At 61.5% G+C, this 12,534-nt stretch overlaps 4 protein-coding genes and 1 pseudogene across 4 annotated transcripts; 2 read left to right on the forward strand and 3 right to left on the reverse strand.

The window, feature by feature from the left end:
- Window positions 1-386: 386 nt before the first annotated feature.
- ACA1_065010 (metal cation transporter, ZIP subfamily protein) lies at window positions 387-1,730 on the forward strand (the record flags this gene model as incomplete). The annotated part of the gene is made up of 4 exons (XM_004339679.1): window positions 387-462; window positions 581-1,178; window positions 1,303-1,494; window positions 1,556-1,730. 4 exons carry the CDS (start codon window positions 387-389, stop codon window positions 1,728-1,730), a joined length of 1,041 nt encoding a protein of 346 aa, XP_004339727.1.
- An 897-nt stretch (window positions 1,731-2,627) lies between these two features.
- Window positions 2,628-4,661, reverse strand: ACA1_065020 (uncharacterized protein; the record flags this gene model as incomplete). The annotated part of the gene is given in 6 exon segments (XM_004339680.1): window positions 2,628-2,672; window positions 2,689-2,721; window positions 2,799-3,048; window positions 3,135-4,160; window positions 4,238-4,429; window positions 4,606-4,661. The coding sequence occupies 6 exon segments, from the start codon at window positions 4,659-4,661 to the stop codon at window positions 2,628-2,630; spliced, it is 1,602 nt and encodes a 533-aa protein (XP_004339728.1).
- Window positions 4,662-5,334: 673 nt separating this feature from the next.
- ACA1_065030 (uncharacterized protein) lies at window positions 5,335-6,097 on the forward strand (the record flags this gene model as incomplete). The annotated part of the gene is made up of 2 exons (XM_004339681.1): window positions 5,335-5,521; window positions 5,598-6,097. The coding sequence occupies 2 exons, from the start codon at window positions 5,335-5,337 to the stop codon at window positions 6,095-6,097; spliced, it is 687 nt and encodes a 228-aa protein (XP_004339729.1).
- Window positions 6,098-6,274: 177 nt separating this feature from the next.
- On the reverse strand, window positions 6,275-9,510 carry ACA1_065040 (SIT4 phosphatase-associated protein; the record flags this gene model as incomplete). The annotated part of the gene is made up of 13 exons (XM_004339682.1): window positions 6,275-6,594; window positions 6,678-6,822; window positions 6,952-7,134; window positions 7,277-7,416; window positions 7,487-7,562; window positions 7,762-8,012; window positions 8,131-8,284; window positions 8,396-8,494; window positions 8,573-8,714; window positions 8,826-8,899; window positions 9,007-9,064; window positions 9,170-9,305; window positions 9,450-9,510. 13 exons carry the CDS (start codon window positions 9,508-9,510, stop codon window positions 6,275-6,277), a joined length of 1,839 nt encoding a protein of 612 aa, XP_004339730.1.
- Window positions 9,511-9,797: 287 nt separating this feature from the next.
- ACA1_065050 lies at window positions 9,798-12,344 on the reverse strand (annotated as a pseudogene).
- Between the last annotated feature and the right edge of the window lie 190 nt (window positions 12,345-12,534).

The raw sequence follows: 12,534 nt of genomic DNA on the forward strand, positions 1-12,534 counted from the left end.
TTCGCCATCACGTCGCCCGTGCCTCCCCCTTCGAGATCGAGCGATCCAGCAGACTCCAACAATCGTCGCCGTTCGCCATCTTCAGCCTCACCATTACTTGTTGCCATCGTATGTGATGCGTCGATTTCTGAGCTACTATGCGTTCAGGCAGGCCAGAACAAGCTTTCGACGATCAAAGATGAGCTTCCCATTAGCAGCAGATGGCACACGATCTCGCGCTCTTGAAATTTTCGGAAGCATTTCGGAAATCGATTTCTCTTTTCGAAAAAATCTCGTCAACTTGCTTTCGTCCCACTTCTGGCTTTCTGGTGTAGCCGCATCACAACACTTGTGAACCGATGGAGCAGGCACCTGGGTTAGCAGCAGGAGCTCCGCCGGTGGTGGGCATGGGCATGTCGGTCGCCCTCACACTCATCTCAGGCTTCAGCACCGGCCTGGGTGGCCTCATCGCCGCCTTCCTCGGTGCGCTCTTCCCCCCTCTTATTCCCCCTCCCCCTGGCTGACCAACCTGGGCCGTCGGCCGTGTCATGCGTGTGCGGTGATGCGTGCGTGTGCGTGTGCGGTGCGGTCGCGATCACAGCATCGCCGGGTGAGGAGCTGGTGGGGCAGATGGAAGCCTTCTCGGGCGGGGTCATGCTCTTCCTCTCCCTGTTCGACCTTGTGCCCGAGGCCGCCCACGTACTGGGCCTCCCCGCCACCCTCGTGGGCGTCTCCTGCGGTGCGGTCCTCTTCTGGGCCATCGCGCGGCTCGTCCCTGACCCCAGCCAGCCCTTCTCCAACGCCCTGGCCGGCTACCTAGGCGCCCAACACTCCACACTCCCCCCCTCCACCGCCACCACCACTCCATCATCACCACCACCTGCGAGCTCTCGCACGGCCTCATCGTCATCCCCTTCATCATCGGCGCTTCGGCGGTCGCTCGTGCGACGGACCAGCAGCGAACGCGATGACGCCGGATGCGATCCGGAGACCGGACTCTCTCTCGGCGCCATGGAGGCGATGTCGGCGGGCGGCAGTGCTGCTGCGAGTGCGGCGACGGCTGCTGGTGGAGAGAGCGGGGAGAAGCAGGAGCGACGGATGGTGTTCTTCCGGATGGCGTTCATCACGGCCCTGGGCATCAGCATCCACAACTTCCCCGAGGGCGTGGCCCTCTACCTCTCCACTATGAAGGGCCTGAGGTGCGTCTCCCTCTGTGTGCGTCGTGCCGTGGTGCGTGTGCGTGTGCGTGTGCGTGTGCGTGTGCGTATGCGTGTGCGTGTGCGTGTGCGATGCTCACCGCCCAGCACGGGGCGAACATGACAGCTTCGGCGTGGGGCTGGCATTGACGATCTCGCTGCACAACATCCCCGAGGGACTGGCCGTGGCGGTGCCGATTGCCTACACCACGCGAAGCAGGTTTTGGACCATCGCCATCCCGTTCCTCACCGGCATGTTCGAGCCGCTGGGCGCGATCGTGGCCGGCCTCTTCCTTCACCCCTTCATCACAGAAGAAAGGTGACGGACCGCACACGCACGGCACACCGCACGCACTTACTGAATGCTGCGATGTACGCAGGCTGCATTTCCTGCTGGCGATGGTGGCGGGGATCATGTCGTTCATCTCGCTCAACGAACTCGTGCCTGTGGCGGTGAAGCACTGCGGCGCCTACCCGGCCGCCCTCGCCACCGGCGCCGGCATGTTCTTCTGCAAGCTCTTCCTCTTCGCCGCCGCCATGCTCCCAACCCTTTAACACCAGCCTGGTAACACAACACTCGACGTGCCACACAGCAAACACACAACACACATCACATCACACAAGAACATTGGTATTGTGTAGCATTCGTAATATTACATGAATGGTGAGTTGTGTTGTTGAAGGTTGTCAAGGTCCAACAAACAAGTGCAGCTCGGCGTCGGGTCCAACGATGCAGCAGTCTCCAGCCTCGATGCCCGTCACACGAAACTCGAGGGTGACGCGCTCCCCGGCCCACACTTCGTTGATCACCACCATGTCGCCCTTGTGGAGCGGTCGGAAGGACTCAAGAAAGTAGGCACGCAACCACTCCGCCCACACGCTCGATGCTACCCCTGCGTAGCGTGTCGTGCGTGTTTCATGAGCGCGTGTCGCGTGGTGTCGGTCCGTGTGTCGTGTGCGTACCGGGAGGCAGGGTGGAGGCGACAAGCCGCATGTCGATCTTGGTGCCGTAGGGCACGTCGAGCCGCGGCTCGAGCGTGATGTGGTCGTGCGGGAGGGCGTCCAGGTTGAGCCGGAAGGCCGGGCAGATCTGCACCTCGCCCTGGTCCGGACCCGCTCCGGCCGCCTGGGCCTCCGGCGGCACGGAGAGGACGACGCCCAGGGTGGCCTTGTCGAACCGCCCCCTGAGCAAGACTATGTCCCCGCGAAACAGGCCCAGCGCGTCCATCGTGTCGGGGTGCATGTAGACCAGCGAGTTGTCGGTCATGACGCCCGGGGCGACCTCCGCCACCCGCAACACTCTCGACTTCTGTCCGCTCATCCTCCTCACGTGAGATGTTTGCTTGGCACAGGTTTGTTAGTTTGTTGAGCACAACAGCGTGCGCGCTCCAACGCTTTCTACGAGAAGAACGAAACAAGAAAAAAGGAAGAAACAAAAGTTTATGGTTGGGGTCAGTCAAGCGCTGGTGCCTCGCGTTCGGCGACTCCCGCGCGTCTCTGTCGTGTGTCGCACCGCCGGCAGCCGCTCCACTTTCCTGACCAACGGCTGCTCGTCGCCACACCCGACACAACTCAGAGTCAGACCAACTTGTTGGTTCGTTTGGCGGAGGGTGGTGTGCGCACCTGGGCGTCGTCGGACGGTGGCTCGGGCCGCAGCTTGCGATTCGACTGGCAGCCCTCGAGCATCAGGACCTCCTCGCGCACCTCGCCGAGCACCAGCTGGCCGTCCCGCTCGGCGTCCTTGTCCTCATGCCGCTCCTCGCGCAGCAGGTCATCATCGCCGTCGAACGGCCGCAGCGTGTCGTAGTCGCCCTGGTCCCGCTGGTCCATGTCTCCATAGTCCAGCTGCTCCGCCCCGTACGTGTAGTACACACTGCCACCACGCCACCCATTTTTTAAAGTCAGACCTAAACCAACAACACACGCGCACCGCACACGACACACACGACACGCGCGTACGTTGACTCGTTGGCGGGATAGTCGTAGATGTCCTCCTCGGCGAGTACGTCGATGTCGGGGTTGGCCGCGGCGGGGGTGTCGACCGAGCACCCGAGCCGCGCCAGCTTCTCCTCATGCGCGCTCTCGGCGGCGTCGCGAGCGCGGTCGCGCTGCATCTGCGCCGCCAGCACCCCGCGCAGGCTGTTGCGGCGCTTGGCAGGGAAGGCCGGCGTGCCCTGCGCCTCGACCTCCTCGCGCTGGCGCTTGCGGTCCCGCGCCACGGCCGCGTTGTAGCGCTCGGCCTCGATCTCTTCGGCGGTCATCATCACCAGGCCCAGGTCCCGCACGCCGGCCGCCGCCGCGTCGGCCCGCGGCAGCCGCGCGTCGGTGAGCTCGGCCGCGTCGGCGCCCGACCACTCGTCGTCGTCGATCCCGTGCTCGCGGTAGTACAGCCGCCGGTTGCGCTCGGGCTCTTCGTCGGCCCGGCGCCGGGCCTCGTTGGCCTCGTGCAGCGTCTCGCCAAAGTAGGACTTGAGGCTGCGCGCCTCGTCCAGCGCCGGCTCGAGCTCGGCGTGGTCGTCCAGCACCCCGCTGTACAGCTCCTGCACCACCATCTGCTGGTCCTCGTTGACCAGCTGCAGCGTCACCTTCTCCTCGGCGTGGTGGCAGTCGTTCTCGTCGTGGTCTTCGCCCGGCAGCCGCGCGGCCCTGTCATGTCGACGCGCCATCACGGCGTCGATGTCGCGCGCCACGTCCTGTCGGTCGCGCTCGAGCTGCAGCTCCTCCTCGAGCTCCGGCTTGGCAGGTGGGGCTGGCGTCTGCTTCTGGGGCGTGGCGAGTCGCTGGGCGCGTTCGGCGACGATCTCGCGGCGGATGTCATCGACTCCCTTGCCGGCTTTGCCGCCGCGGCGCATGAGGGCTTCGTCGATGCGCTCCTCCTCGAGGCGGGCCAGCCGCTGGCGCTCGGCGTCGTCGCCTAGGCCCAGGCCCAGCGGCACCTCGAGCTCGGCCACCACCTTCTCGCCCTGCTTGTTGACATATTCAATCCTGATGACACGCACGCACGCACAGCACGACGTCAGCACGACACACGCACACGACGACACGACCGCACACGCACGCACTTTTCCTTGAGTTTGTCGAAGGCCACGACGCCGACACCGGTGCCGACGCCCTTGCGGGTCGCCTCCTCCTCGTCTTCGAGCACCCCGAAGGCGGCATCGGGGTGGGGCGCCATCAGCTGCGGCACCTCTGCGGCGTCCTCGCGCAGCAGCGGATCCGGGGCGGCGGTCTCTATCGCCAGCGTCTCCTCCGCACTTGTGCCCGAGAATTAAATTAAAATTTATAATTGGATTTATTTTTATAGTGCACGAGAATAAAAATATGCCATATCTACCACAATAATGACATATAAAAATAAAACAATAATAAGGCTTCAATTATTTAATCAATAAAATAACAGAAATATGTGTGGGATGCTGGTGTGAGGTACTTGACAGCGTCTGGTGTTTCCGCACAGGTGTCGATCTCGCTAAGCCTTGTTGACATGGTGTTATTGATGTTTGTTTTTGAATTGAGTGTTTTGATTATGTGCTGGACGAAGAATGGAGCAAATTTTCGATGGCATGGGCCGGCCCGCCAGGATTCTGCGGATCGCACACATGTTCACAGGAATTTCAAGTCCACCTCGTCTGAATGCCAAACGATACGCGTCAGAATCCCCAAAGATGTAACTCAGACTGTGCAAGCATTGGGCTGCAGAAGAACAAAAATTGGGTTGCGATTTCGAAACAGACATCAAAATCGTGTTTTGGTTTTTGGCGCGAAGGCTCCATGCAGCGAAAAATCTATTTTTCTGTCTTCTTGCGTTTTTCTACGACCCCACACATCTATTTATTGGGGACAGGTCACCGATGCAGTTCTTGCAACATCCCCCCAACCACCAGCTTCTTTGCAAACCCTTCTCCACGGGCCCCTCGTTCCACTTCGCAAGTCACGGCAACCCAAACAATCTCATTGCTTCCTCTCTCCCTGCATTTGATTTGCACTACATCCACCAAGATCAGACACCAGACTTCGATGGCCATTTCCCTCCCTTCGTGCTTGCATTCCACCCACTCGTACTACGACGTCTCGGCTTGGCACGCGAAGAGAAGACCTGAACAACTGCACTACTAAAACGACATCAACAACCACCGACCTACCCATAACAAACAACAAGATGGAGCTCTCGCCCTACGTGATAAGCGCGCCCGCCACGAGCCGGCTCCTGGCGATCGATCCCGAGTGCCAGGACGACCCCTTCTACCGCTACCAGACGCACCAGCTCGTCGTCGCCTTCCAGGGCAAGCGCGCCCTGCTCACCAATCTCGACACCGTGGCCCACAACCTCCAGACCTCTGCTGACTGTACGTCCAATGCCGCCACTCCTTTCGTGTGTGTGTCGTGTCGTGTCGCGCTGACTCGTATGCGTTGCGTCTGCAGATCTGGCGACGTACCTGGCCACCAGCCTGAACGCTGCGGTCAAGCGCGACAAGGCGGCCGCACCAAAGCAGGGCGGCTCGGCCACGCAGACGTCGTGGACGCTCTACCCGGCCACCTTCACGCTCGACAAGATCAACCTCTGCTTCCGCGCCTTCCTGACCAGCTTCGTCATGTGCCCGTCGTGCGCGCTGCCCGAGCTCATCGACATCGTCGCCGATCCCTCCAAGCCGGCCTCCCCGCGCGGCCAGGAGGCCCTCCTGGGCGCTTCCTCTTCCTCTTCTTCTCCGCCTTCTTCAGCGAGCGCTAACCCGGCAAAGGCGAAGAAGACGAGGGCCGGCGCCGGCAAGAAGGTGGCGACCAAGTCGGTGACGGTGCGGTGCCAGAGCTGCGGGTGGAACGAGCCGCTGGAGAAGAGCCTGAGGCGTGTCAAGAAGAACGTCAAGTTCGTGGACTACGTGCTCGCCCACCCGCCTCAGCAGTCCAGCCCCACCCTCATCTGAGGCTGCCACTCCCCTTTGATCATTCTTTTCACACATTTCTCACCTTTGTCCACCCACCCACTCCACATAAACTTCTTCTTTTACATCTGATCTGTTCATGTTCTGCAACATCACAAAACAAGTGTAAACATGTTGGCTTGCACCACGGCCACACCATGAAGCTTCTTCTACATCACCTCAGATGGGGCCGCCCCGACCCGTGCCACGACCACGGCCGCCAGCAACGACGGACGGCGCACCACCTGGGGCGGACGGACCCGACGGCTGGATGGTTGACCCACGGCCGCGGCCCAGGCCGTTGGTGGCGCCGGGCATGGGCGCGCCACGACCCCCGGAGCCGCCTGGCGCGGGCGGTTGGCCGCGACCGCGGCCACGACCACCGCCGGACCCGGGCTCGGACTGGTCCTTGGGCGGCGGGAACGTCGACTCGCGCGTCTCGAGCGTGGTGCGGATCACCGACAGCGGACCCTTCACGAACGCCTGCCAGGCCTCATGCCCTGCGTGTGCGGTGGTGCGGTCAGCGCTCGGGGAGGCCAGAGTGATTGGAGGGAGGTGGGTGGGTGGGTGGGTGGGTGGGTACCGTCGAGGTACTGGGAGACCTGGGGATCGCCCGCGGAGGACTTGATGATGGTGGTGGCCACCGTGGCCAGCGCGCCCGCGTAACCGACGTCCGTGCGCGAGGCGCCCTCGACCAGCCGGTCCACCAGCTTGAGGTCTCGCAGCAGCTGGTCCGCACCCCAGCCAACACAATAACACACGCGCAACACGACACGACACGACACGCACACGACACGACACGACTGGTAAATCCTGGGTGGTGGCTTGAAGGTGAGGAGGGGAAAGGAGAGGAGTACGGTGAGCTTGAATTCGCGGAGGAGCGGGTTGGTGAGGGCGACGGCGAGGATGCGCTCCACCACGTTGTGCACAAAGTTGTTCCACACGAAGGTGAAGAACAGGTCCAGGATCACGCTCCAGAAGTTGAGCTTGGTCATCGCGTGGATAAAGCCGATGTTTTGCGGGTTCGCCGATTGCGCCACCTGCACGCGACACACGACACATGACACACGACACACGACACACGCGTGAAACACGCGCACGACACGCACGAGGTGCGGTGGTGGTTGGCCGTGGATATTGGCGACCAGGTGGGGGCGCAGTGGGGGGAGGCAGGCGACGTACGAGGCGACCGCAGAAGCCGAGCACGCGCAGGCGGACGAAGCCAAACTTTTCCTTGGGCTCCCTGATTTTGAGCTTGTCGATCACCTTGTCCAGGTCCTTCTCGATGAGCTTCCACAAAGGCGAAGGCTCCCGCGATGGACCTGACGGCCGGCGACGCGCCCATCCATCAGCACACGACATACGGCACACGCCGCACAGCGGATGGCGCACCCTTCTTCTGTGCCATGGCCTCGTACTTGAGCAACTCGAGGATGACCGCCACACCGGCTGAAAACGCATTGGGATCCTAGGCGCCCATCTCGGAGTTAAACCGTGCGTGTGCGATTCACATGTGTCGCGTGTGCTGTGTGCTGTGTGCTGTGTGCTGTGTGCTGTGTGCTGTGTGCTGTGTGCTGTGTGCTGTGTGCTGTGCTGTGTGCTGTGTGCTGTGTGCTGTGTGCTGTGTGCTGTGTGCTGTGTGCTGTGTCGTGGCACTGTGTCGTTACCTTGAGTTCGAGAATGCAGGGGACGAGGACGGCGAGGCTCTTCTCGGCAGCAAACTGCTGGAAGATGAGCGGAGTGTCGATGCCCTTGGTCACGTGCCTCCCGGCCAGGGCGATCAGCTCCTGCAGCACCTCGCCGGCCAGGCCCGAGGCCTCGGGCGCCTGCGGGTCGGCCAGGACCTGGATGATCGTGGGCACTAACTCGCCGCTGGCCAGCCACTGATTGAACGACTCCGCCGCCAGCACTCGCATCTCTTCTCGCACCACACACACACACACACACACACACCGCACGCACACACCGCACACCGCACACACGTCAGTTGGCAGTGTTTGACGTGGGCGAGTGGAGGGGGGGGAGCAGCCGGGTACCGGAGGGCGGGCCGTCGCTCTTGACTTTGGCGGGCGAGGGCGAGAGGAGCCACAGGATGGAGAGGAGCAGGTTGGACACCTCCGACTGGTGCAGGCCCTCGGCGAACGACTTCACAAAGTTCTTGGGCTCCCGCTCGATCAGGTAATCAATCACCTACGCGACACGACACACGGCACGACACACGACACACGCACGCACGACACGCGCGGATGTGAGCGCCTGGGGAAGAAAAAGAATGAAGGACGTGTGTGAGGGGGGGGGTACATTCTCGGGGTTGTTGACGATGAAGACCTGGAGGATGGCGGACACCTGCGACGGCAGCACGCCGTTGCGCTCGTCGTCAAACTCGAGCGTGTCGTCCTCCTGCTCCAACACAACGGCCGTTGAGCAAAAAAGAACACCGCACGCACACGCACAAGCGCACACGCGCGCAAACCGCACACGCAGACACCGCGGGCTGGTGTGTCGTGCCTTGGCGACGAAGGAGAAGAGGAAGTGGAGGATGCGCTCGATGTTCTCTTCGGTGAAGATGGAGGCCTCGGTGCCCTCGAGGGCCAAGATCTCGCAGCTCGTGTGGATGCACCTTCAGAGAGAGGGAGGGAAAGACCCCCCGAGTCGTTCAGCGCCACCGCATCGCACACGCTCCACCACCATCGGACACGCACACGCACACACGGGCGGGTCAAAGGCGTACTGGATGCGGAGCTCGACCAGCTCTTTTTCGTCCTGGGTGACCGCCTTGGCGCGCAGGGCGTTGGGACTGAACGCCTAGCACACATTCATATGTGTGTGTTAGCTTAGGAGTGGGGAGGACCAAGCGCGAGCCAAGGTGCAAGCGCGCGAGCGAATTCATTGTCTTCCCTCTTTTTCCTCACCTGATTGAAATTGCTGACGTAGTCGAGCAGCTGCTCCAATATCTCCTCCTCATTCAAACTGTGCGTTGCGTGCCGTGGTGCGTGTGCGGTGGTGAGCCCAAGACGAAGAGAGAGAGAGAAAGAGAGAGCAGGCACGTGGGTGAAGAGGGAGGGAGGGTGGTACAAGTTGACGAGCCGTTCGTTTCCGTTCTTGAGTTCGAAGAGCACGTCCTCGACGTCGGACAGCAGCAGCACCTCCTCGAGGGTGAGCTCGCGACCTTCGGCCTCCGTCCTCTCGAATATCTTGTCCACCATCGTTTCTGTGTTGTCACGACACGACACGACACGACACGACACCACGACACACGCACAACCGCACACACGCGACGACGCAGAAGACACCGGCCAGCGGGCGTCAAGGAAAAAGAACGAATTGGGGGGGGGGTAAAAGAGAAGAGAGGTACGTTGAATGAAGGGGAGGGCCGCTCCGCCAATGCGCAGGCCAGCCGGCGTGGTGGCGGCCATCTTGGGCTTCACCTCATTTGCCTTCACGCACCTCGATCAGTCTCCATTTATTAATCTTGCACCAGAATAATATTAACAGCAATAATAAAACGAGAGGGGATGGAGCAGTACCAGCTCAGAAACGGAAGCCATAATATCCAAAGAGAGTGAATAATATAATGAAGTGGATTTTAGTTCCTGGCTGTTGCTTTTATCTTCTTCTTCAAAGTGTAATTCCAGGTTTTAAGGCAACCTTTTAAGGTGGCAGTAAGCGTGGCAGAGGGCGGTTGGTGTGGTGAACAAAATAATTAAAAAGCTGTGGCGGCCGATGAAGAGGGAGAGCTCTCGAGGCGGAAGAGCTTCTTGGGGTTCATGACCATGTGCGGATCGAGTGCTCGCTTGATGTCTACCATCACCCGCACCGCCACCGCGCCACGTTCCTGCACAACAATACATCAGCTCGCATATCACACCTACACGCACGCACCACCGCACACGCACACGCACGCACGCACGCACACACCCACACCCACACGCAAGCACGCACACGCGCAGCGTACCTGGTAGAGGGCGTCGATCTTGCCCATGCCGACGCCGTGTTCGCCGGAGGCGGTGCCCTCGAATGCCAGGGCGCGCTGGACGAGTCGCTCGTTGAGGCGGCGCATCTCGGCCACCTCGAAGGGGTCGGTCGAGTTGAAGGGCACCAGGCAGTGGAAGTTGCCGTCGGCCACATGGCCCACGATTGGGCACGGCAGCTTGACCGCCGACTGGGCAAAGTCGGCCTCGGTCTCGCTAATCACCTGGGCCAGGTGCGACAGTGGCACGCACACGTCGGTCACCCACAGCCGCATCTGATGGCGCCCGAACTGCACATTCCACATACATTCGAGATAAAAGGAGTGCGTGAGTTGTGATGGAATGTGCATTGGAATGCACGGCTTGCGACGTACGTCGTTGCGGTACTTGGCGGAGGCGTAGTAGGCCGACCGCCGGGCGTGCCAGAGCGCGTCGCGCTCCTTCTCCTCGTCGGCAAACATGTGCGACTTGAGGCCGTTGCTCTGGGCCACGGACAGGGCGACCTTGGCCTCTTCCTCCACTTCCTCCACTGCCCACGTTCGCATTTTACCCACGTCAGTGTGTGCGTTATGTGTGTGTCGTGTGTTCTGTGTCGTGTGTGTCGTGTGTCGTGTGTTCTGTGTCGTGTGTGTCGTGTGTCGTGTGTCGTGTGTGTCGCGTGTGTCGTGTGCGTGTCGTACGGGTGGGGGCGTGGAACTCGAGGAAAAGCGTGGGCGTGAGGGCGTAGGTCTTGTTGAAGAACGCGTTGACCGCCGCCAGCGCCTCGATGTTCAGCAGCTCGCACCTGCCCATAGATTCACACGAGCGTCAGCCGCGTTCTCCTCCTCCTCCTCCTCCTCGTGCGGCGCCATGCGAAGAATACGAGGCCGTACCGGGCGAGGGAGGGGAGGTCGGCGTGCAGGAAGGCAACCACGGCCGCCGAAGCGTTGGCGACAGAGTCGAACAGAAGGATACCCGCCTTGACGGCTCGCGGCACCGATCGTATCTGCAGATGAAGAGAAGCAATTGGCCCGATTGGCGTCACGGCTTAGTGTCGTTCGACACGACACAGCACGCAACACGCCCCCACGCGCACCGCACACGCGCACGCACCCTGACGGTGAGTTCGGTGATGATGCCCAGCGTGCCCTCCGAGCCGATGAACAAGTGGTTGAGATCGTAGCCGACGCTTTACACCACGCGTACACAGTAAGAGTGGGAATGCGGTCATCGAGCTTCGAACGAAAGTGGTGTAGGGGCGGCGCACCTGGACTTGATGACACGCGAGCGAGTGTCGATCACCTCGCCGGTCGGGAGCACCACCTTCATCGAGATGACGTTATCACGGATCGTGCCGTACTTGATCGACAGCGTGCCACTGCGCGCGCAGTCGGAATGTCAGACACGCATACACACCTCACACACACCGCACACGCACGACACACACACACGACGAGCACCTGGCACCGGTCGAGGCGTAGCCGCCGATGGTGGCATCGCTGCCGGGGTCGACCATGAACATGAAGCCCTTGTCCTTGAGCCACTCGGCCAGGGCCGACTTGCGGATGCCGGCCTGCACCGTCACCATGAGGTCCTCGCGGTGCAGCTTCAGCACCGCGTCCATACGCGACACGTCGATCACCACCCCGCCCAGCTCCGGCACCGCTCCGGCCTCGAGTCCCGTCCGCGCGCCCGCCACTGCACACAATCAAAACAATGTGAGCTTGTGCGTGTGCGTGTGCGGTGATGCGTGTGCGGTGATGCGTGTGCGGTGGTGCGTGCGCGTACCGGTGACGGGGATGCGGTGCTCGTGGCACAGGGCGACGACGGCGGCTACCTGGGCGGTGGTGCTCGGGTAGACGACGGCCTCGGGCATGGAGGCCTCGTGGTAGGAGTGATCGATCGAGTGCGCGCGCAGCTCGTCCTCCTCGACCTTCCGCTGCTTCAGGGCGGCGTCGCTCTGCTCGTCGCCCGAGGGCGTGAGCGGCGAGGCCACGGTCATGGGCAGCGACCGGAGCTTCCAAAAGGCGCGGCCGGGGCCGACCGCGGCCGCCAGCGACGCGAACAGGGCCTGGTCCACCTCCCCGTACTGCGGCAGGTCTGCACCGACCGCGCCTGCCGCGCATAAAAAATATCAATAAATCGAACAAAGAAATTATAAAAAAAGTAGAGGCGGGGAGGGTACAGGTAGTGGGGTGGTGGTGGCGGTAGAAGGAGACGCCAAAGGCGAGCAGACCCACGACAAGCGCGGTGAGCACTGCCACCCAGGCCGATGAGGTTTGTGCAGATTGCTTGGCCATCTAGTGCCGTTGCTTTGTGTGGTTGTGTGCGTGGGTTTCTCTTCTCTCCTGGCCTGTTTCCCGCACGCACTGCTTTATGGGCACTTACGATTGGCGGAAGCACCACATTGCAGCAACTCTGCCGCGTTTTTCCATCAGTTGTCATCGATATCTTCGCATTTCCTTCTTTCTTTTTCTTTTTCTTTGTGTT

Source organism: Acanthamoeba castellanii, assembly GCF_000313135.1.
Source record: "Acanthamoeba castellanii str. Neff unplaced genomic scaffold scf7180000084599, whole genome shotgun sequence".
NCBI lineage: Eukaryota > Discosea > Longamoebia > Acanthamoebidae > Acanthamoeba > Acanthamoeba castellanii.